Here is a 22,647-nt window from a genome sequence, read left to right on the forward strand (position 1 = left end):
AATCAGGTCATCTTTTACTCGCTTAGCTATTCACAGTAACAGAAATTTTGACCAGGGGTGCCCTTGCATGCCACTGTATATATACACGAAGGAATGAACACAAAGCAAAGCTCTTAACATCCTTAGTGTCATTTGGTGTTAGCACGAGAAGTGATACTGATATTTAAAATGTTCTGTTCGCTCCCATTGTAGGACAAAATCTCTCTCTTTCTCTTCCCCCACCACTCCACTCCCCCCGCCCCGCCACCATCCATCCCCTTTAAACATCACCATTCAGATGACCCTTTGAAGCTTCTAGTCTCAGCTTTTTCCAGCTCGTTAATTCATTGGATTTGATTTCCCGGTGAAATCAAATCGTCGACCCGCAGACCATAGCGGATGGAGGCTGCATTGGCTGTGCTTTGGAACCCGTCCCGGGACCGTACTGTGGACGAGAGCAGCTTTCTCCCCGCAAGAGAGCGGTTCGCACCCTCCCTCCGACAGGCATCGCGATGACTGATCTCGCTAACACGGGCTTCTGTGTAAATTGAGGCTAAACAAACACAGATGGATCGCCGAATGCGTTCACAAAAAAAATGTTGGCAATGCGAAGAAGGGACTTCAGTTGACATTCTAACATCACTAGAGGCATAGCTTCAGAATTGTTGCTATAGCCGCCGAGGAGGAGCGTTCTCTCTCTCTCTCTCTCTCTCTCTCACACACACAAACACACACACACACACACACACTCACACACACACACACACACACACACACACACACACACACACACACACACACACACACACACACACACACACACAGTACTGAGGTTGATACGGAAGATTTAAATAAATACAAACTTGGCTTCTTCCATCAGAATGAGGACTTCGGAAAACCTAGATGTGACTGAGTGGAATAAATTGTGTGTCAAGCGGATCGGTACAATAAAGAGGTTGAAACGGAAAAACCGCGATGTCCTGAGGCACGTCGAAATGGAGAAAGTTCACCGGGCTCAGCTGGATCCTTTGATCGCCCGGTTGGCGGAGGGCACCGGCTGCTTCAACGGGACGGCCCGGGACAACGGCTCCACGGTCACTTGCAAAGACCCGCGGGCTGATGTGGTGGATTTGCGCAGGATTGCGGCCGTGCCGAGCGTGCCGGCTGGAGGAGTGGGGAGGGGACGAGAGGATGAATCTCCCGCTCCAGGTAGGGGCAAGCTGACTCGAGCACCTCAGTCCCAAACGTGCGCCTTTGAACCGCCGGCGCTGACGGAGCCGCCGAGCCTCCAGCCCCGGATCGTGCTCTGCCAGCACACCCCGGGAGGTTCCTACACATCGGTTCCGCACGCGAACTACAGCCCATCGCCCAGGAAACGGCCGGGGGAGACTTCCAACACCTCTACCGAGATCAAAGCCATTCAGCAGACCAGAAGGCTACTGGCAAACGCGAGGGAGAGAACCAGGGTCCACACCATCAGCGCGGCTTTCGAAGCCCTTAGAAAACAGGTAAAGTCTATCCAGGGACAGCGACACACTTCTCACCCTCACACAATGACCATCGGTTCTTCCAGGCAGAGGAATGTTTTATTTTATGAATAACTGAATCTCAGCTACTGGGGAGGGCAGGTCTTCGGGTATATTTAAATCAGAGATTGATAGATCCTTGATTAGTAAGGGCGTCAAAGGTTACCGGGGGGGGGGGGGGAGTGGTGAGGCCGGAGAATGGAGTTTGAGAGGGATAATAAATCAGCCATGCTGGAATAGCGGACCAGACATGATGGGCCGAATGGCCCGATTCTGCTGCTATGTCTTAACTCCAAAAAATACTCAAAGAAAACAAATAATGCTCTCTCTGAACTATGTGTAGTTTAAACTCCTGTAACTTATAATAGGTATATTGAGTGTTTTGGTATTAATGGTTGTGGCTTTAATACCTAAAGCCCAATAGGTTCACGTTAAATTGGGGATAGTTTAAATGGATGGGAGCGCCATGTACAGGGCACCCTTAAGTAACTATCGTTTGCGGACTATCAGAATTAGATGCGGAGGAGGACTCCCTGAGTGCTTCACGGAGATACAGAGGAGCACGGAAGTACACGTAGATGCATGCACACTCGTCCTTTTGCCTGTGAAAGATTCGGCTGTCCAACGCAAATCCCGTTGTCCCTTTAATACGGAGCCGATCGCTCAGTGCTTACACTTCAGATCAGTGCTTAAAGCTTGACTGTCTAGCCCAGCCCAGAGTGCCGCAAAAATAGAAACTTGTCAGCCCGCATTGGGTGTATATTTCACAAGTCTGAGGGAGAAAGGAACACGCTTCACACAAAGTGCGAAACATTTGCCTGGGTTATATAATGCAGCGTGCAGGCGAAGACATCTGTGTGTATGTTTACTGATGGCTCTCTGTGGGGGGAAAGGCCACTGTACAGATTACCGCAAAATAGCACAAACTGCGTTCATAATGAGCTGCAAAATTGTCGAAGCGATATTTGGACAAGAGCCCAGGGAATATTGGACGTGTTGTGCTTGGTTCTTGATTTTCCTCAAAACAATTAACTTCTGAGCTTGGAGGAACCTTATCATTAGTGAACTCGTCGTTATATCAAACCAACCTTGCTGCGGTTGCTTTATAAAAAAATAAAAGTAAAACCAGCTCAGCGATAAGATTCATTTCACGGAAACCTACCTGCATAACACTGTCGCAACTCCCGTGACCCCTTTTGTAAATATAAGTCACCATGTGAAGGCCAGAAATAGCATTCGGCTAATATACATAAACATTAAAAAGTATTTATCTATTTGATGTACAGAGTCATATAGTATTAATCACTGAAGCAGGCCTTTCGGGCATCTTGTCCGTGCCGACTAATTTGCTCTCCTAAGCTAGCCCCTAGCCCCACATGCCCGCGTTTAGTCCGCATCGCTCTAAACCTTTGCTATCCATGTACTAATGCATTTATCTATTAGAAATACTTTCGTGTGGGTATGCACGTTTCTGTGTGCCTTTTATGGTTATCTAGCTATATGTGCACAATACATATTATATATAGTGTGCATCATATGTTCATTATACTATATTATTTGCATTGTATAGCATATAGCATGATGTTATGGACTATAATATATATATCATATATTCTATATATTATAGTCTATAATGTTATTCCATATACTATATAGCACAACGTTTTACAGTAGTAGTGACAGGGGTTCAATTCTCGCTGCTGCCTGTAAGGGGGTTGCACATTCTCCGCGTGACCGTGTGGGTTTCCTCCGGGTGCTCCGATTTCCTCCCACAGTTCCGGTTTGTAGGTTAATTGACCGGTGTAAATTCTCCCGTGATTAGGCTAGCATTAAATCGGGCGGCGTGGCCAGAAAGGCCTATTTGTTTCAACGCTGTATCTCAAAAAATAAATAAATAATGTATATTATGTTATATAATATACACACACGGACCCACACACACAATATTATATATACAGTTTATATGCATTGTATATAATTGAAATGTGCATGTCTGGCGTGCCAGACGTTCATCTTGTGTTTTCTCCTTCAATGACTCTGGGCGCCTCTCTCCAGGTTCCTTGCTATTCCTATGGACAGAAGCTGTCCAAGTTGGCGATCCTAAGGATAGCGTGTAATTACATCCTGTCCCTGGCCAGGCTGGCTGACCTCGACTACAGCTCGGATCACAGCAACATGAGCTTCTCCGAGTGTGTGGAGCAATGCACCAAGACATTGCAGGCAGAGGGAAGATCAAAAAAGAGGAAGGTGAGCTTCCAGCCCGGTGCCGAGAGCACAAGGTCCCCTGTGCAGCTTTCTCACATGTGAACAGAGCTTGGTCGGGGAGGTGCTAGGGGATACCCACTCCTTTCTGTTAACGTAAGGGTTAAACAGTGTCCCCCCAACGCGTCAATCCCACTACCCCCATTTGACTCATAACAAGTATCGGTTGAGTTCGATCTGTTTATCTGTCTACATTCTGCATTTCGACAGAACTCCCGTCGGCCTTAACAAGGCTCGGCTGAGCTCCGACATTGCAGAACAGTGCCATCATTTGTTTTGATATGAACTCGAGAAAAATTGGAGTGGGATGGATGCTGGTGGTGTGTGTGTGTGTGTGTGAGTCAGACTGTGTGTATGTGTGTGTGTGTGTATGTGTGTGTGTGTGTGTGAGAGAGAGAGAGAGAGAGAGTCTGTGTGAGTGTGTGTGTGTGTGTGTGTGTGAGAGAGAGAGTCTGTGTGAGTGTGTGTGTGTGTGTGAGAGAGAGAGAGTCTGTGTGTGTGTGTGTGTGTGAGAGAGAGAGTCTGTGTGTGTGTGTGAGAGTCTGTGTGAGTCAGACTGTGTGTATGTGTGTGTGTGTGAGAGAGAGAGTCTGTGTGTGTGTGTGTGTGTGTGTGTGTGTGTGTGTGTGAGAGAGAGAGAGTCTGTGTGTGTGTGAGAGAGAGAGTCTGTGTATGTGTGTGTGAGAGAGAGAGAGTCTGTGTGAGTGTGTGTGTGTGTGTGTGTGTGTGTGTGTGTGTGCGCGCGTGTGTGTCAGACTGTGTGAATGTGTGTAGCCGCGCGCGTGTGTGTCTATGTCTTTGTGTGCGTATGCGGCGTGGGTACGTGTGTGTGTGTGTGTGTGTGTGTGTCCGTGTGTCCGCGTGCTTATGTGTGTGCGCGTGTGTATATGTGTGTATGTTTGTGGGTGTGTGTGTGCGTGTGTTTGTGTGTGTATCTGCCTGTATGTATGTGTGCCTATGTGGTCGCGTATGTGTGTGTTTGTATGTCTGTGCTTGAGTTTGTGTATCCGTGTGTGTTTGAGTGTGTGTATGTATGCGTGTGTTTGTGTGTGTATCTGCCTGTATGTATGTGTGCCTATGTGGTCGCGTATGTGTGTGTTTGTATGTCTGTGCTTGAGTTTGTGTATCCGTGTGTGTTTGAGTGTGTGTATGTATATATACAGTGTGTGTGTGTGTGTGTGTGTGTGTGTGTGTGTGTGTGTCCGTGTATGTGTGCGTGTTTGAGTGTGTGTACAGTGTGTGCCTGTGTGTGTGTGCGCGCGGCGGGGGGGGGGGGCTGAAGAGACGGGGGTGTGAAAATTGAGGGAAGTTTACCAAGACGATCGGTTCAATAAATATTTACTCACGAAAATCTGGGTGTTAATCAACTTTTATTCTGTTGACACTTAAGGATTCACTTCCTTTGATTCCAAACATAAAGCTAAACATTGATAATATCGTCAAGTAAGTACGCAAACTGCGTTTAATACAACTTTTTTTTCAAAAATAACTTGTGAAGCGATTAAGTTAAAGTGATTCAAGCTTTCGTTGCCACTTTATGACAATAGGAGTTTTTTAAACTTCATCTGAACTTCCCTCGGCATTCTTGAATGTTCCAGCTGCAATATTGTCTAATAAATCACACGCTGATCTTGCCACCGTGTTGTTTGTGGAATGAATGAATGGAGGGGATGGTTTTCGGGAGTGTTTGGTGTTTTGTGCAGCCCCAGACTCCAGATGTTCAGCTGCTGGTGTGGGAAGCAGCGCTGGCGCCACTCGGGGCAGAGGGCAGAGGAAAGGCACGCGATTTGGGGAAGAAACATTCAGTCACACGAAACTTTTGGCACATTCCCCAGCACTCGGGTGGACATCTGTTCCAGAAAAACTTTTTAATAGCTGGTTTGTGAGCAGCTCCTGAGGATACATTGAGTGCAGCTGTTTCATGTGAAGAGACAGACGGGAGGGGGGGAGGGAACGAAAACGTGTTATAAACAACGACGTAATGTTAAAGAATACTGTAATCATAATGCAACTTTAACGCCAGGAATGTTACTATCTTTTCTCTTTTTAAGCAAAAATTTTAAACTAATTTTTGTTGAGAATTTGATTTATTAGTTTCAATTTGTCTTGATGTTTCCTCACTCCAAAACAAGATTCCAATTTGTGTAAGTTTACCATGAATACAAGGTTACCATTCCAATCCTCCCAGTTTCTCTGTCTCTGTTACATCTGTACTGATGAGGACACTTTCTCTACCAGTGCTTCTGTTGTGTCTTCTCTTTTTGTTCAGCTGTGGTTTCCCTTCCTCTTTCATCTGGGGCAGTCCCTCTGGATCCACTCTGGTGTGTGCAGCCGATGAGGATCGCACTGTGACCTTCGGGGCTGTTGCTGTTGGGATCAGTCGTGGGGGTCCTGAAATGCCAGTTCCCAAGCATCATATTGCAGAGTGCAAGATGCCGGGTCACGGTTGCTTTTAACTTGGGGGGGGGGGGTGCGTTACTGTTGTCCGTGAGCTACCACGTAGGTTTGATTGAACAAGGTGGCCCAGAGAGACAGGAATCCAATAAGATTGGGGAGCAGGATCTGCTCCATGGGATTTCACTGCTGACACATCGATTGACTGTGGTCTCAGATACTTCTATTACAATCCTTACCTTCCATCCTACCAGCTTTTGAGCCAATGACTCATCCTCCATGATGCTTGACACCTCTAACATGATGCTAAGACTAAATCCCCTCCCCTCTAGCAATATGAGGAGATTCTTCCAAAAGCTTCCAGATCATTTCCATCAATACCTACTGTTCTACCCATGCAATCACAGGAGACACAGTTACTGCTCTTTTATTGCCTTCCTCCCACCCAGGGATTCAAATCCTCCCTCCGGGTGAAGCAGCGGTTAACTTGTGCATCTTGCCGAATTTGGTTCAAAAGTTGTGTTACTTCTGGGTTTTCTTTGAGGGCGAATTCCTTCTGTTTCACAAAGCTACATTTCACAGGGCCCATGTTATCAATCATTTGGAGGACGGGGTGGCTTCAGTGCTAACTTAAAGCTTAGGTTTTCTCTGTATTACGAATGGTATGGATACGCTGGAATGGAATTCTGGAATTCCCAGGCCAGGTGCAGCACTGGTTTGCAGTCAGGATTACTGTTGTTTCATGTGCTTGCCAATGAGACAGCTGTAAGAAGAGTACTTGACATGTGAATCTCACTTCAAGCTGGTAGGTAGCTCGAGAGCTTGAGTAAGATGGGTCACGCTCACAAAGACAGTAACTTGCCTTTGTATAATGCTCCAGAGCAAAGTTTTTACTCAAGGTATTTTATTAGGATTATTAAGTATGACACTAAACCACAGAAACAGATCAAGGTGTAGATTTTATAAAAATAACAGCGTGCACTCATAAAACAGTGCAGACTCTGCAAACTTTGGAGTCTACACACTGATAAATGCAGAATCCAAAATGTTGATATCAGAAATATCTTGCTCCTTCTCAGTACCCAGCAATTGACTTAAAATGAAGACGGAATGTAAAACAGTAGTGCAGGAATGGGTCCTGGAGCCCACTATGTCTGTGCCAACCATGATGCCAGCCTAAACTAATCTCATCTGCTTGCACATGCTTTGTACTCTTCAATTCCCTGACAGTTCATGTGTCTGTCTAGATGCCTGTTAAACATTGCTATCATATCTTCTCTACCCCTCCCCTGGCAGTACGTTCCAGGCACCTAGCATTCTCTGTGTTTAAAAAGAAAAGCTGGCTTTGAATATCTCCTTTAAACTTTAAACCCTGTCAGCTTTAACCTATGCCCTCCAGTATTTAACATTTGCACCTTGGGAAAATGATCTTGGCTGTCTACCCTGGCTACGTCTCTCATGATTTTGTATACATCTTTCAGGTCTCCCCTCAGCCCCTGAAGTTTCAGTGAGAACAACCTACATTTGTCCGACTTTTCCTAAAACAGGGTTCAATGAGGCATTAAAATGAAAATTCTACACACAACATTGAGTGAAGTGATCAGAACACAGAACAGTACAGGAACAGATCTTAAAGTTTATCCACCCTCCCCTTACTCTCTAACCCCGGCAACATCCTCTTCTACACCTTCTCCAAAGCCTCAACATCCTTCCTAAGTTGTGGTGGCCAGAAATGTACGCAATACTTCCAATGTGGTCTAAATGAAGCTTTTTGCAGCTGCCACATGACTTCCTGAATTTTGTACTCAATTCCTTGACCAATGAAGTCAAACATATTGTGTGTCTCCTTCACAGCCTATCTACTTGTGTTGCTGCTTGCAGAGAGATATAGATTTGTATTCCAAAATCCCTCTGTATTTTAATGCTCCTTAGCATCCTGCCACTTAGTGTCTAAGTTCCTCTTAAATTTGACTTCCAAAATGCAACTCCTCATGCTTGTCCAGAATAGACTTTCATTTGCCAATTCTCCACCCCAATTTCCTGCTGTATCTTTTGACAAGCCCTCCTGAATCCTAATTAAGTTTTCTCCTGCTTCATTCTCTTTTCAGTTAAATTTTGCAATATCTTCTCACCAAAGGCTCCTTATCTTTCATACAGAACAGACTTGTAACATCATAAATCAGTGAGTTGTTTGTTATGCCTCTCCACTCACTGTGAAATGGGGAAAACCTCTTTTCCCCTTATTAGGGAGAGAGAGAGCTGTGGTAAGTCAAACTATCGGGTGAACAATCAGTTTTTGGGGTACTGTAAGCCTGTGTCTTTACTGATGCTTCGCTGCACACTTGAGTGCTCGGTGGAGGGTGCCGATGCTTTTTTGATGGTGGGGGAGTGTCGTTGCCTTGCTGTTGCTTCTGCGTGGGAGGGGGAGTTGGGGGGGCTTCAGGGTTCTAACATTTTTACTGTCATTCATTTGTTGGGGCACTCCTCTGTTTTCATGGATGTCTGCGAAGAAAAAGAATTTCAGGATGTATATTTTATACATTCCTCTGACATTAAATGCACCTATTAAAACCTATCGAAATATGCTGGTCCTGAACTCGAACCAGGAGGCATTTAAAAGATTCTTATATCTCAGATGTAGATTTACCCACAAACTGCTCTGTCCGTCTACCTCCCCAGCTCCTGCCTAATAGCACTAATTTAGCACTTTCATTCAAGGACTATAGAGTTAGAGAGTCATAAAGCACTGCAGCACAGAAACAGCTCTTTCAGGCTATCTAGTCTGTGCCAAATAGTTATTCTGCCTAATCCCATGGACGGGCACCTGGACCAAGGCTGACCATACCCCTCCCATCCATGTATTTATCCAAACTTCTCTTAAATTTTGCAATCAAGCTCCCATCCACCACTTCCAATAGCAGTTTGTTTCACACTCAACCACCCTCTGAGTGAAGAAATTCCCCCTCAGGTTCCACTTAATTACTTCACTTTTCACCCTTAACTTATGATCACCAGCTCTAGCCTCAACCAGCCTGTTCAACCTTTCTCGATAACTTAGGTCCTCAAGGCCTGGCATCATAGTTTTACATGTTCTCTGTACTCTTTCAATCTTATTGATATCATTACTAGTCTTATCCTGATCCATCACTATCTTAAGTTTACAGAATTATGATATCTATTCCTAAAATGCTTCCCCACTGAAACTTCGATCTACCAGTCAGGTCTCATATGGCCCCATCCCTAGTTGGACCATGTACATATTGTTAAAAAAAACCTTGAATGTACCTCAGAAATGCAGCCTCATCTAATCCCCTGACACTAAGGGAATCCCAGTCAATACTAGAGAAGTTAAAAATCACCCACTATGACAACACAGTTGTTTTTACACTTTTCCATGGTCTGCATTCCTCCAACTCCCATTGTCTATTAAGAGGCCCATAGAAATACACCATCATAGTGACTGTACCTTTCATATTCCTGAATTCTATTCATGTGGCTCATTAGATCAGCCACCCAAAATGTCCTCTCTAAGTTCAGCTCCGTGCGGACTTGGGGGACCTATTCATTGTTGCCCAGTAAAATGCCAACAAGGTGAGAGCTGGACCAGACTAATTTCATTTTAGAGAAACAGCTCAGTAACAGGCCTTTCTGGCTCAACGAACCCACTCCACCCAATTACACATGACCAATCAATCTATTGACCAGAACATCTTCTAGAATGTGGGAGGAAGCCCACGCTGTTCGGGGGAGAATACACAAGCTCATTACAGACAGCAGCGGGAATTAAACTTGGGTTGCTGGCACTGTAATAGTGTTGCACTAACCGCTATGCTACCCTCTCTCCACTGTAATAGTGTTACACTAACCGCTATGCTTCCCAGTCTCCACTGTAATAGTGTTACACTAACCACTGTTACCCTCTCTCCACTGTAATAGTGTTACACTAACCACTATGCTGCCCTGTCTCCCCCAATTAATTTTAAACAGTTTGCCAGAGATCATTAAATGCCAAGTAGCAATTCTAGGTCTGAAATTTTAATTTTACAAGTGGGAGGTTTCATTCATTCAAAAGTTAGCGTTGAAGAATTAATTGCCGTTTTTTGCTACCTATCACTTCCACCTCTCCTCCATCCCATCTGCCTTTCTGCAAACAGCAGTGTCAGTGTAATTTCCAGTTCCTTTTCAGAACACTGATGGCTTAGGGAAAACTTCCAGCTGTTTGGTTGAAGTGCTTCTCTTACTTTGACTGGCGGCCACAAAAACTTTTTTGGATACTGGGACAAATAATCCAAAATCGCAAATCTTTGAAGCCGCATTAAAAAGGTGATAAGGCCGAGGAAGGGGAGTCCCAGCTGATCTGACAGCACAGCTGTCTTTGGGCAAGTTGGTGGTAATCTCGGGGGATGTAAGAGGCCAGAATGTGTGCAGGTTGGATGGATCATGCAGCACAGAAAATGAGTCTTGACAGGGTAACACTACCAGTCACAATCCTCTAGACTTCTCCTTAATTAATAAAGGGTGCAAAATCTCAAACCTATCACCCAAACACAATTTGCATCCTTCTTGGCCTTTAACACTATAGTCTGACTCAATGCGGTGTCAACACCTAGCAAGTTATGCTAGAAATTTCAAGCAACACACATAAAAGTTGCTGGTGAACGCAGCAGGCCAGGCAGCATCTCTAGGAAGAGGTGCTAGAAATTTCAGAGGGTTACGCATTGACCCCATCTTATAACTGCATTAAGTTTAGCTGCGTCAGTTCATCCTGAATTAATACAGTGGGGCTATAGCTGGCTGTAGCAGTGGGAATCACAGTGCCAGTTCTTGACCAGCATCCTCTCCAAGCACCAGGAATATTTAAATTCAAGTCAGCAAATAAATCTGGAATTTGGAATAAAGGATCAGAATCAGAATCAGGATTATTAGCACTGCCTTATATGATGTGAAATTTGTTGTTTTGCTGAAGTAGTATAGCACAAAGACATAAGATTGCCGTAAATTACAATGTAAGTAGCGTAGGTGCGGCACGGTAGTTTAGTGGTTAGCACAATGTTTTACAGTACCAGGGAGGGACCCGAGTTCGATTCCCAGCACAGCCTGTAAGGAGTTTGTACATTCTCCCCATGACCACCTGGGTTTCCTCTGGGTGCTTCAGTTTCCTACCACAATCCAAAGACATACTAGTCGATATGGCCATTGTAAATTGTCCCATGATTAGGCTAGGATAAGTTGGTGGAAATGCTGGACTGAGTGGCTCAAAGGGCCGGAAAGGCCTATTCCATGCTGTATCTTAATAAGTAACAAAAAATAAATAATCTGTGCAATGAGAAAGGAATCATGTGCTCATGGGTTCAATGTCCATTCAGAAATCTGATGGCAGAGGGGAAGAAGCTGTTCCCAAATCAATGAGTAAGGGCCTTCAGGCTCCTGTTCCTCCTTGCTGATGGCAGTCTTTATCAGCAACAATAGCCATCATTGTAACATCACATCTGATTGACTCATATCCTTCAAAAAAGGAAATTTGTTGGCCTTGCCTGATCTGGCCTATATGTGACTCCTAGTCAAAAGGCCACAAGACAGGAGTAGAATTAGGCCATCAGGTGTCAAAATGTCCAATAACATTGAGTTTACTTTGTCATTCCATCATGGCTGATTTATCATCCCTCTCAACCCCATTCTCCTGTTTTCTCCCAATAACAGAGCGATATCTGTCTCTCCCTTGTCAGTGAGACAGGGAGAGCCTGTGGGGGATGTCAAGGTGTTGGATTGAACAGTTAGTCCGTGATGGACTGTAGATCACGATCTCGCTTTGGGGTGAGGGCTTCACTGTTACTGGCATGGTGGGTGGTGGGAATGCTGACACTTCATGCTAGAGTAAGGGGAATTGTTGATGCCACTTTCTGCTGCATTTTTGTCAAGTGGGGTAGGGGAATTTGGGGTTCTGTTTTTTTTGTTATTCATTCTTTAAGGTTTTTTCCTGTTTCGAAGATGTCTGCAGAGAGTAAGAATTTCAGGTTGTATATCATATACATTCTCTGATATTAAGTGGAACTATTGAACTTTTGATGTCTTACTAATCAAGAACCTACAACCTCTGCATTAAATATACCCTGTGGCTTAGCCTCCACAGCCGTGAATTGCACTGACTCACCGATCCAGCCTCCTCAGCTCAGGGCCAAATGGACAATGAATCCACGAAGACTAGCCTCATTACTTTTCCCCTCCATTTTGCACGCTTATTTAATTATTTATACACATGTAGCTGGGGATGGTAGTGGGTGTAAACTCCCACTACCTATTAAATACTTCCAATGCCGTGCATCTCAAATAGCCTCTGACAATCAAATCCAGTTCCTGGCTTTCACATGTGGCTTAGCTAGTAAGCTCGGAGGAACCCTCTCTACTGATAGGAGAAGGGGCAAACACAGGTTACTGGTGCCTTAAAACGAGTTGCTTTGAGCAGATAGTTTTTGTCAGCTCTGGTTGGCAGCTAGGAGAAGAAAGACTCTGATCTCAAGCCTCCACTGCCTGCGGCCATACCCACTCATGGGTAAGGTTTTGAGAGTAAACCCCAAGGGAAAAATCCGGAGCTGGAGTCCCTAAGGCAGCCCTATGTTGAGTTCAGCTCTGACTGGCTACTCCTGCGATGTCGCTGGTGCCAAATTGTTTTGGTCTCTGCTGTTCCTTTGGATTTATCAGCTGAGTGGAGGGAGGGGGTAGCCTGCTACATGGGCAGCAGCTTGCTCTCCATATCGTACAGCCCTGGCTTGCGTATCAGATAGACAGCCGGGGCATAACATCTATGGTTGACTCTGATCAATGGAGGGCCTCATATAATAATAACCTGATTCTGATTCAGATTCTGAATTAGGGACAGATAATAAACACTGGTATCACAATGAACATCATATGGGACACATACATAATTACATAGAATTATGCAATACAGAAGAAGGTCAATCAATCAATACCTCATTCCCTCCTTAGCCCTTCAAGAAAGTTACCTAACTGTTCTGAACAGCATGGGCCTATAAATGTCTGAATTAAAGCTCTAATAATTAAGAACTACTAAATTAAGTTTTATCATTCCATTTTCAGAATTAGAATCAGAATCAGGTTTAATATCACCAACATAGGTTGTGAACTTTGTTGTTCCACAGCAGCAGTATAGTGTAATACATTGCAATAAAAACTATAAATTACAATAAGTATATATAAACATTAAATTAGTGCAATAAGAGAGAGATACAAAATACTTAAGAAGTGTTCATAGGTTCATTGTCCATTCGGAAATCTGCTGGCAGAGGGGAAGAAGCTGCTCCTGAAATGTTGAGGGTGTCTTTTTGGGCTCCTGTACCTCCTCCATTATGGTAGCAATGAGAAGAGGGCATGTCCTGGGCAAAGGGGGTCCTTAACAATGGACTTTTGAAGGTGTCCTTGATGCTGGGGAGGCTAGTGCCCATGATGAAGCTGGCTGAGTTTGCAACTTTCAGCAGCTTCTTTCCGATCCTGTGCAGTGCCCCCCCCCCATACCAGACGCTGATCCAACCAGTTAAAATGCTCTCTCTGATACATCTTCAGAAATTTGTGAGTGGCTTTGTTGACATACCGATTCCTCTCAAACTCATAATGAAATATAGCCGCTATAATTGCAGATGCATCAGTATGTCTGACCCAGGATAGAGTCTGGTCTTTTCCTTGAAATCACTAGACAATCAGATAGATGATTGAAAGGGATTGCATCGATCAAATAATCCCAAAACGCTGGCTCTGAAATCCATTTTCATCTAATAATGAATAAATACAATCTATATTTTTATGTAAAATATGTGTACAGGGCACTCTCTGACTAGAAACTACTGTTAAACATCAGGATAAATACAGGCAGACCAACTAGACCAAAACTGTCCCTAACATCCCATGGGAATTTGTTCTGGCTCATATCTTGGCAAAATTATGATATGAGGAAGTCTGCTATGAGAACTCTCCAACAACAATGTCACAGTGGTGCAGTGTGTGTGTGTTGATATGTGGTTTACTCATTTACCACAGCGTTCATTCTCTTCTCCATCATGCTTTAAAAATAAATGTGATCTCTGAGGGTAAAACACCATCTAAACTCCAATTCCCCTCTTCCATTTGAGTGAGAGTAAAATTAATCACCATTCTCCAAGGTTCCTGCTAGTGTCGCTGATTATTTTAAGAAACCCCTCTGCCTTCTCCCCCACAGCAAACAGATCAATCAAGACAATTCACCAGGTGCAGGAGACAATGGAGAAAGATACTCGTAGGAAGAGGGAGGATAGGAAAGTCATTCAGTCCCCTCTTTGCAAGGAACAGATAGAGTCATAGAGCATAGAGCACAGCAGCACAGAGACAGACCCTTTGGATCATCTAGTCCATGTTGGAGAGTTTGTCCCATTGACCCATACCTGGACTATAGTGCTCCATAGCCCTCCCATCCATGTACGAATCCAAATTTCTCTTAGATGGTGAAATTGAATCTGCATCCACCACTTTCACTGGCAGCTTGTTCCACACTCACACCAAGATTCAAGATTCAAGATTGTTTAATGTCATTTTCCATACACAAGCGCCAAGGAGAACATCCTCTGAGTGAAGAAGAATGATATAGATTTTTGCCTGGATGGTAAATATCGCCAAGAGGGCTCACAGAAAATTAGCCCAAGAGGACAATGTGATCATTTAAGAACCCTCAGGAATTTTTCTTTCATTAAATCGAACAAAGATCCTGTTACAAAGATTTTCTTCTCTGGACCTTGCTTATTGTCCTGGCAACACAGTTAAAGAAAGTGTAGCCCATTGACTATGAGTGATATGGGATGCATTGCCATGAAATCTACATCACTCTACAGTGTACTATCATGAGATTTTTCAAATGCATTGTGTCACTTCAAAATTTTAAGGCCTTCATTTTTAATAACCAACTCTTCAGTACAAGTAATAAATTATGTTTAAATACGTAGCTTCCTGTCAGTAACAGTGTTGGACACCACGTGCAGTGATTGCTGTTGCTTGGCATAGACATAGAACATAGAATAGTACAGTGCAGTACAGGCCCTTCGGCCCACAATGTTGTGCCGACCCTCAAACCCTGCCTCCCATATAACCCCCCACTTTAAATTCCTCCATATACCTGTTTAGTAATCTCTTAAACTTCACTAGTGTATCTGCCTCTACCACTGACTCAGGCAGTGCATTCCACGCACCAACCACTCTCTGAGTAAAAAACCTTCCTCTAATATCCCCCTTGAACTTCCCACCCCTTACCTTAAAGCCATGTTCTCTTGTATTGAGCAGTGGTGCCCTGGGGAAGAGGTGCTGGCTATCCACTCTATCTATTCCTCTTATTATCTTGTACACCTCTATCATGTCTCCTCTCATCCTCCTTCTCTCCAAAGAGTAAAGCCCTAGCTCCCTTAATCTCTGATCATAATGCATACTCTCTAAACCAGGCAGCATCCTGGTAAATCTCCTCTGTACCCTTTCCAATGCTTCCACATCCTTCCTATAGTGAGGCGACCAGAACTGACACAGTACTCCAAGTGTGGCCTAACCAGAGTTTTATAGAGCTGCATCATTACATCGCAACTCTTAAACTCTATCCCTCGACTTATGAAAGATAACACCCCATAAGCTTTCTTAACTACCCTATCCACCTGTGAGGCAACTTTCAGGGATCTGTGGACATGTATTCCCAGGTCCCTCTGCTCCTCCACACTACCAAGTATCCTGCCATTTACTTTGTACTCTGCCTTAGAGTTTGTTCTTCCAAAGTGTACCACCTCACACTTCTCCGGTTTGAACTCCATCTGCCACTTCTCAGCCCACTTCTGCATCCTATCAATGTCTCTCTGCAATCTTTGACAATCCTCTACGCTATCTACAACACCACCAACATTTGTGTCATCTGCAAACTTGCCAACCCACCCTTCTACCCCCACATCCAGGTCGTTAATAAAAATCAGGAAAAGTAGAGGTCCCAGAACAGATCAGACATAGAACATTACAGCACAGTACAAGCCCTTCAGTCCGCAGTGTTGTGTTGAGCATTTAATCTGCTCTTAAGGTCAATCTAAGCCTTCCATCCTAAATAGCCATCCATTTTTTTTTATCATCCATGTGCCTATATAAGAGTTTCTTAAAAGTACCTAACATATCTGCCTCCACTATCACCCCTGGGAGGGCATTCCACACTGACATACCCTTTTCTTTCTTCCATTAACCTTAAAGTTATGCCTTACTCATATTAGCTACTTTCACCCTGGGAAAAAGTCTCTGGCTAACCACTTGATGTATGCCTCTTCTCATCTTATACACCCCTATCAAGTCACCTCTCATCCTCCTTCACCCCAAAGAGAAAAGCCCTAGCTCAGCCAATATAGCCTCATGAGACAAGTTCTCCAAACCAGGCAGTATCCTGGTAAATCTCCTCTGCACCATCTCTAAAACTTCCGCATCCTTCGTACAATGAAATGACCAGAACGGAACACAATACTCCAAGTGTGGTCTAACCAGGGTTTTATAGAGTTGCAACATTACCCCCATGGTTCATGAAGTCAGTCCCCCAACTAAAGAAGGCCAACACACTATACACCTTCTTAACAACCCTATCTATTTGTGTGGCAACTTTGAGGAATCGATGGATGTGGACCCCAAGTTCCCTCTGTCCATCCATACTGTTAAGAATCCTGTCATTAACCCCAAAGTCTGCCTTCAAATTTGACCTTCCAAAGTGAATCACTTCACACTCTTCTGGGTCGAACTGCTGCAGCTTGATCTCCTAGTGTAAGGATTAACTGGTTATGGTGGGAAGATGTTTCACTACACATACTGCAGCAGTTCAGTTACCCACATCCCCATCACTTCCCCAGGGACAAATGGGGCAAAAAAAAAATCCCAGCCAATGATGTCTATATTCAACAAACAACAGGAATTCTGCAGATGCTGGAAATTCAAGCAACACACATCAAAGTTGCTGGTGAACGCAGTAGGCCAGGCAGCATCTCTAGGAAGAGGTGCAGTCGACGTTTCAGGCCGAGACCCTTCGTCAGGACTAACTGAAGGAAGAGTGAGTAAGGGATTTGAAAGTTGGAGGGGGAGGGGGAGATCCAAAATGATAGGAGAAGACAGGAGGGGGAGGGATAGAGCCAAGAGCTGGACAGGTGATTGGCAAAAGGGGATACGAGAGGATCATGGGACAGGAGGTCCGGGAAGAAAGACAAGGGGGGGGGGGACCCAGAGGATGGGCAAGAGGTATATTCAGAGGGACAGAGGGAGAAAAAGGAGAGTGAGAGAAAGAATGTGTGCATAAAAATAAGTAACAGATGGGGTACGAGGGGGAGGTGGGGCCTAGCGGAAGTTAGAGAAGTCGATGTTCATGCCATCAGGCTGGAGGCTACCCAGACGGAATATAAGGTGTTGTTCCTCCAACCTGAGTGTGGCTTCATCTTTACAGTAGAGGAGGCCGTGGATAGACATGTCAGAATGGGAATGGGATGTGGAATTAAAATGTGTGGCCACTGGGAGATCCTGCTTTCTCTGGCGGACAGAGCGTAGATGTTCAGCAAAGCGGTCTCCCAGTCTGCGTCGGGTCTCGCCAATATGTAAAAGGCCACATCGGGAGCACCGGACGCAGTATATCACCCCAGTCGACTCACAGGTGAAGTGTTGCCTCACCTGGAAGGACTGTTTGGGGCCCTGAATGGTGGTAAGGGAGGAAGTGTAAGGGCATGTGTAGCACTTGTTCCGCTTACACGGATAAGTGCCAGGAGGGAGATCAGTGGGGAGGGATGGGGGGGACGAATGGACAGGGGAGTTGTGTAGGGAGCGATCCCTGTGGAATGCAGAGGGGGGGGGGGAAGGGAAAGATGTGCTTAGTGGTGGGATCCCGTTGGAGGTGGCGGAAGTTACGGAGAATAATATGTTGGACCCAGAGGCTGGTGGGGTGGTAGGTGAGGACCAGGGGAACCCTATTCCTAGTGGGGTGGCGGGAGGATGGAGTGAGAGCAGATGTACGTGAAATGGGGGAGATGCATTTGAGAGCAGAGTTGATAGTGGAGGAAGGGAAGCCCCTTTCTTTAAAAAAGGAAGACATCTCCCTCGTCCTACAATGAAAAGCCTCATCCTGAGAGCAGATGCGGCGGAGACGGAGGAATTGCGAGAAGGGGATGGCGTTTTTGCAAGAGACAGGGTGAGAAGAGGAATAGTCCAGATAGCTGTGAGAGTCAGTAGGCTTATAGTAGACATCAGTGGATAAGCTGTCTCCAGAGACAGAGACAGAAAGATCTAGAAAGGGGAGGGAGGTGTCGGAAATGGACCAGGTAAACTTGAGGGCAGGGTGAAAGTTGGAGGCAAAGTTAATAAAGTCAACGAGTTCTGCATGCGTGCAGGAAGCAGCGCCAATGCAGCCATCGATGTAGCGAAGGAAAAGTGGGGGACAGATACCAGAATAGGCACGGAACACAGATTGTTCCACAAACCCAACAAAAAGGCAGGCATAGCTAGGACGCATACGGGTGCCCATAGCTACACCTTTAGTTTGGAGGAAGTGGGAGGAGCCAAGGGAGAAATTATTAAGAGTAAGGACTAATTCCGCTAGACGGAGCAGAGTGGTACAACAAGTTAATTTTGCTTCAGAATGTTCTTATCTGAGGGCATTTGGAAGGGATATTGACCAGTACATTGAGGTGGCAGCATGGTAGCATAGTGGTTAGCACAACGCTTTACAGTACAGTTGACCCAGGTTCAATTCCCACCACTGCCTGTGAGGAGTTTGTACATTTTCCTCGTGATTGAGTGGGTTTTCTCCGGGTGCTCCAGTTTCCTCCCACAGTCCAAAGACATACCGGCTATTTGGTTAACTGGTCATTGTAAATTATCTGTGATTAGCAAGCATTAAAATTGAGGGATTGTTGGGTGGCATGGCTCAAAGGGCCGGAAGGGCCTACTCCCCACTGTATCTCAATAAGTAAATAAATCAATCTCAGCAAACAGGTTCTCCTGCTGCTTAACATGTCTAATCTTATAATTAAAAACAAAGAAGCGTGCAGTTGCTAGACTTCTCAAATATAAACCAGAAATTCTTAAAGCACTTAGTGGGTCAGGCAACATCTGTGGAGAGAGAAGCTGATGCTGCCTGACCTGCTGAATTTATCCAGCATTTTATGATTTTATAATTCTTTAACTTTTCAGAGTAAATCCTGAGAATTACAATTGCAAAATAAAAAAATGTAAATAAGTATATTGGCATGCATTAAATGGCAATTGGACCAGTTAAGAAAGAATTTTGTGTTGGGAACAAATTATCTGATCATTCATCAGGCAGAAGTTGTTTGGTGATTGATAGTGGGGTAGGTGTCCTGCATCCATTGGCATATATCAGGAGGATACTATACCATCCCAAAGGACGTTGACAATATCTTTCCTTAAATTCCATTCACTGCTCTGCGCAAAGTGATGCCACCTCAGTTAGCGACACAGACGGGATCGTGGCATTTGACTCCCGTATGTGATGGCAAAGCCGGATGGAAACAAAACCATCTAGGATTCACATTCTTGGAAGTGTTGTTTTGAGTATGTCAGATGAGGACAGGGTTCAGCTTGGCTGTGGTATCATCCGCACTTGCCAGTCAATGTGGCCCATGTCTTGTTTATGTAGAATGGCCACCCGTTGACGAGCTGAATGACTGCCAAAGCCCATGAGACTACATCCTTACAAGGACAAAAAGAAAATAGCAAAATAAAATGTCCACTTTCTTTGACCCAAGTTTAACATGAGAATGTTATATTTCTTGGAATAGAGATATGTTGACAAAATACCATGCTTCTTGATTGCTTCACAGAAGCTCTGGCATTCTAATAAAATAACATTCCAATGTTTGTAATGGATTGGAACAAGTCCATGGATATTGCAAACTCAAAATAGAAGTTGATTTTGTTAGCTTCATTGAGTCAATAGAGTTCTTTTTACTGTATGTGAGGTTTATGGATTTAAGTCCCACTCCTTTAGCATATAATGTATTGTTGAGGCATCGCTGTACTTTGGCTATGTAGAGCAGAAGCCCTGTCTGTCCATTCTCATGACTCAGGTGGAACATCAAATTTCCACAGTAGTACCAAAGACGACAGAAGGTATTCTTTATGATTTCACCCATCGCCTTCCAACTCGCCCCCTCCCTCCCCCCCCCACCTTTCTATTTTGGTGTCTTCCCCCCCTCCTTCTCCGTCCTGAAGAAGGGTCTCAGTCTGAAACGTCAACTGTTTATTCATTTCCATAAATGCTGCCTGACCTGCTGTGTTACTCCAGTGTTTTGTGTGTGTGTTGCTTTGCAAATGATTACCTGGTTATTTCCCTTGGACATGCTCTTTAAGATGTTATTACATAGAATATGCAACATTACAGCACAGCACAGGCCCTTCAGCCCATGATGTTGTGCTGACTTTTAACCATCCCTAATATCAATTTAACCCTTCCCTCTTTCACAGCCTTCCATTTTTCTATTGTACACGAACATTTTGAATGTATTGGGGCAAAGTGATACTATGTAAAGATCCAAATCTTTCTTCAACTGGTTGCGTTCTTACTTAGCTTTTCCCTCTGTCTGGTTCACATACCGATCTTGTGACTTGCAATGTGATGGCGTGCTTCGTGCTGCGACTTCACATAAAGCCAACAAACTAAGCTGGCATCATTCACAGTTTGGGAATTTCATAGAGTGTCTAGCTTATCTCAGCTGAGTCAATTCAAGGTAAGATGAAAGTAGAATAGCGAAGAGCTAGCAAGCCCAAGTTAGCATCAGTCTCAAGCTGGACACTCGAAACTTCCACGGTCCAACCAAAGTTTGAAGACATCTCTTACAGGAGAAAGTTTCTAGTCTCCCATCAAAAGTAGGGAGAGATGTAAGGAAAGTCATGAGAAATTTTTTCTCAAACTGCCAATGACACAAGTGCATCTTTAGAGGCTCTCCGCAAGCATTCTTTTCAGTTCTAATATTGGTTCAGATCTTGGAATTGTTAACTCTGACTCTTTGACAAAACTTGAAGACGGGTAAGTGGACTGTGAAGTATCCTAATAGCATCATATGGGCTCCATCTCCCCAGGATCCATTTTGATAGAAGATAATATTGAACGATAAAGTTGAAACCGTTGTGTTCAAAATCTGAATTCTTTGCTGCCCCAAATTAAATATCCAAGCATTTTTTGCTTAAGTGAGATGCAGTATCTTTCAAGGAGTTTTACAAGAGCTTTCAGCTAATCTGCCTTCATCTTCAAGTCTGTGTATAATACTGTAATACAGAACATTTTTGACTGCTAACAGCTGCTAGTAAGCTTAGTACTCTATGGGTTAATTAATCTCATCCTATTTCACATGCCCTGAGAGTAATTCCTATCATAAATTATATTCTTCCATTTCAGGAATGACCTGCAGAAGGAGCGACATTTCACAGGAACATCACACAGCGCGCTGGTGTCTAGCCAACACTGGCAGGAAGGCAGAAAGTGAAGAGAGGATATAGAATTACAGGGGACATCATGTAGAAGAGATATTAACCCAAAATGAAATGATGCTGCCTGTTTAAGATAATAAGTCCTTTATCTTGGTGACACAATATCAGCGTACACGAACAGTAAATTTTTGGACAAATGCTTTCAGCACTTTCCTTTTTTTTGTTGTGTTCGGGGATAACATTTGTTTGAGTCATCCTTTACCTTAAGATCACCAATATCAGGATAAGGAGGAATACAGAATTTTCTATAGATAACTTGCTTTTTCTTAAAATTTAGGAGAATTAAAAGCAGGCTCTGAGACTGAATTAGCCATAAGCACATACTGGCCCAGTGGGTACAATGTAATGCATTGTGTAATCACGGCTGCACAAGAATTTATAAATCTGTAGAGAGGTCGTAACAATCATCTGTGTCCCAGGATTAGTTGCATGTTTTTGATATTGTAAATCTGAGTAACTTGCTGGAAACAGCTCTGTTCAATTTAACGAGTTAAGCTAGTGCTGGCACCGTCTGTGATGACAATTTGAAACGCCAGTACTTCTGGCAGGATGGTTAAAATAACGATGACCCCCACGTGTGATCTTCTGTGTATTTCTCAGCTTGTATCCTGGCTGGATTTCCAGCTGATAGTAAGTCGCAGAAGACTTCTGTCCTTCTCCCTAGAAACTAGTAGCTGGACAATCAGGAAGTCTACTGATAATATGTGCACTTTATGAGCTCTGTAATCACACTGCCCTCTATTATTGTGGGGTCATATTAATCAATAGTATTAATGTATGAATGTTTATAAAAGTATATGAGACTCTGGATGTCACACTGAAGTCAGTTATTGGTTTGGTGAAGCAGTCTAGATACAAAAAAAATAGGGGTGAATTTTTTAGGGATATTCACCTCACCATTGTCCTCCCATGAAACTACTATCTCCCTGGCCCCTCCCTTTCTCTTGTTTTCAAT

General features: G+C 44.2%; 1 protein-coding gene across 1 annotated transcript; it reads left to right on the plus strand.

Moving 5' to 3' along the window:
- The first annotated feature begins 330 nt into the window (after positions 1-330).
- atoh8 (atonal bHLH transcription factor 8) lies at positions 331-22,507 on the plus strand. The gene is made up of 3 exons (XM_072256638.1): positions 331-1,487; positions 3,561-3,752; positions 21,601-22,507. The coding sequence occupies exons 1-3, from the start codon at positions 861-863 to the stop codon at positions 21,604-21,606; spliced, it is 825 nt and encodes a 274-aa protein (XP_072112739.1). The 5' UTR covers positions 331-860; the 3' UTR covers positions 21,607-22,507.
- The last annotated feature ends 140 nt before the right edge of the window (positions 22,508-22,647 follow it).

The sequence above is a fragment of the Mobula birostris genome, chromosome 4 (assembly GCF_030028105.1).
Source record: "Mobula birostris isolate sMobBir1 chromosome 4, sMobBir1.hap1, whole genome shotgun sequence".
NCBI classification, from domain to species: domain Eukaryota; kingdom Metazoa; phylum Chordata; class Chondrichthyes; order Myliobatiformes; family Myliobatidae; genus Mobula; species Mobula birostris.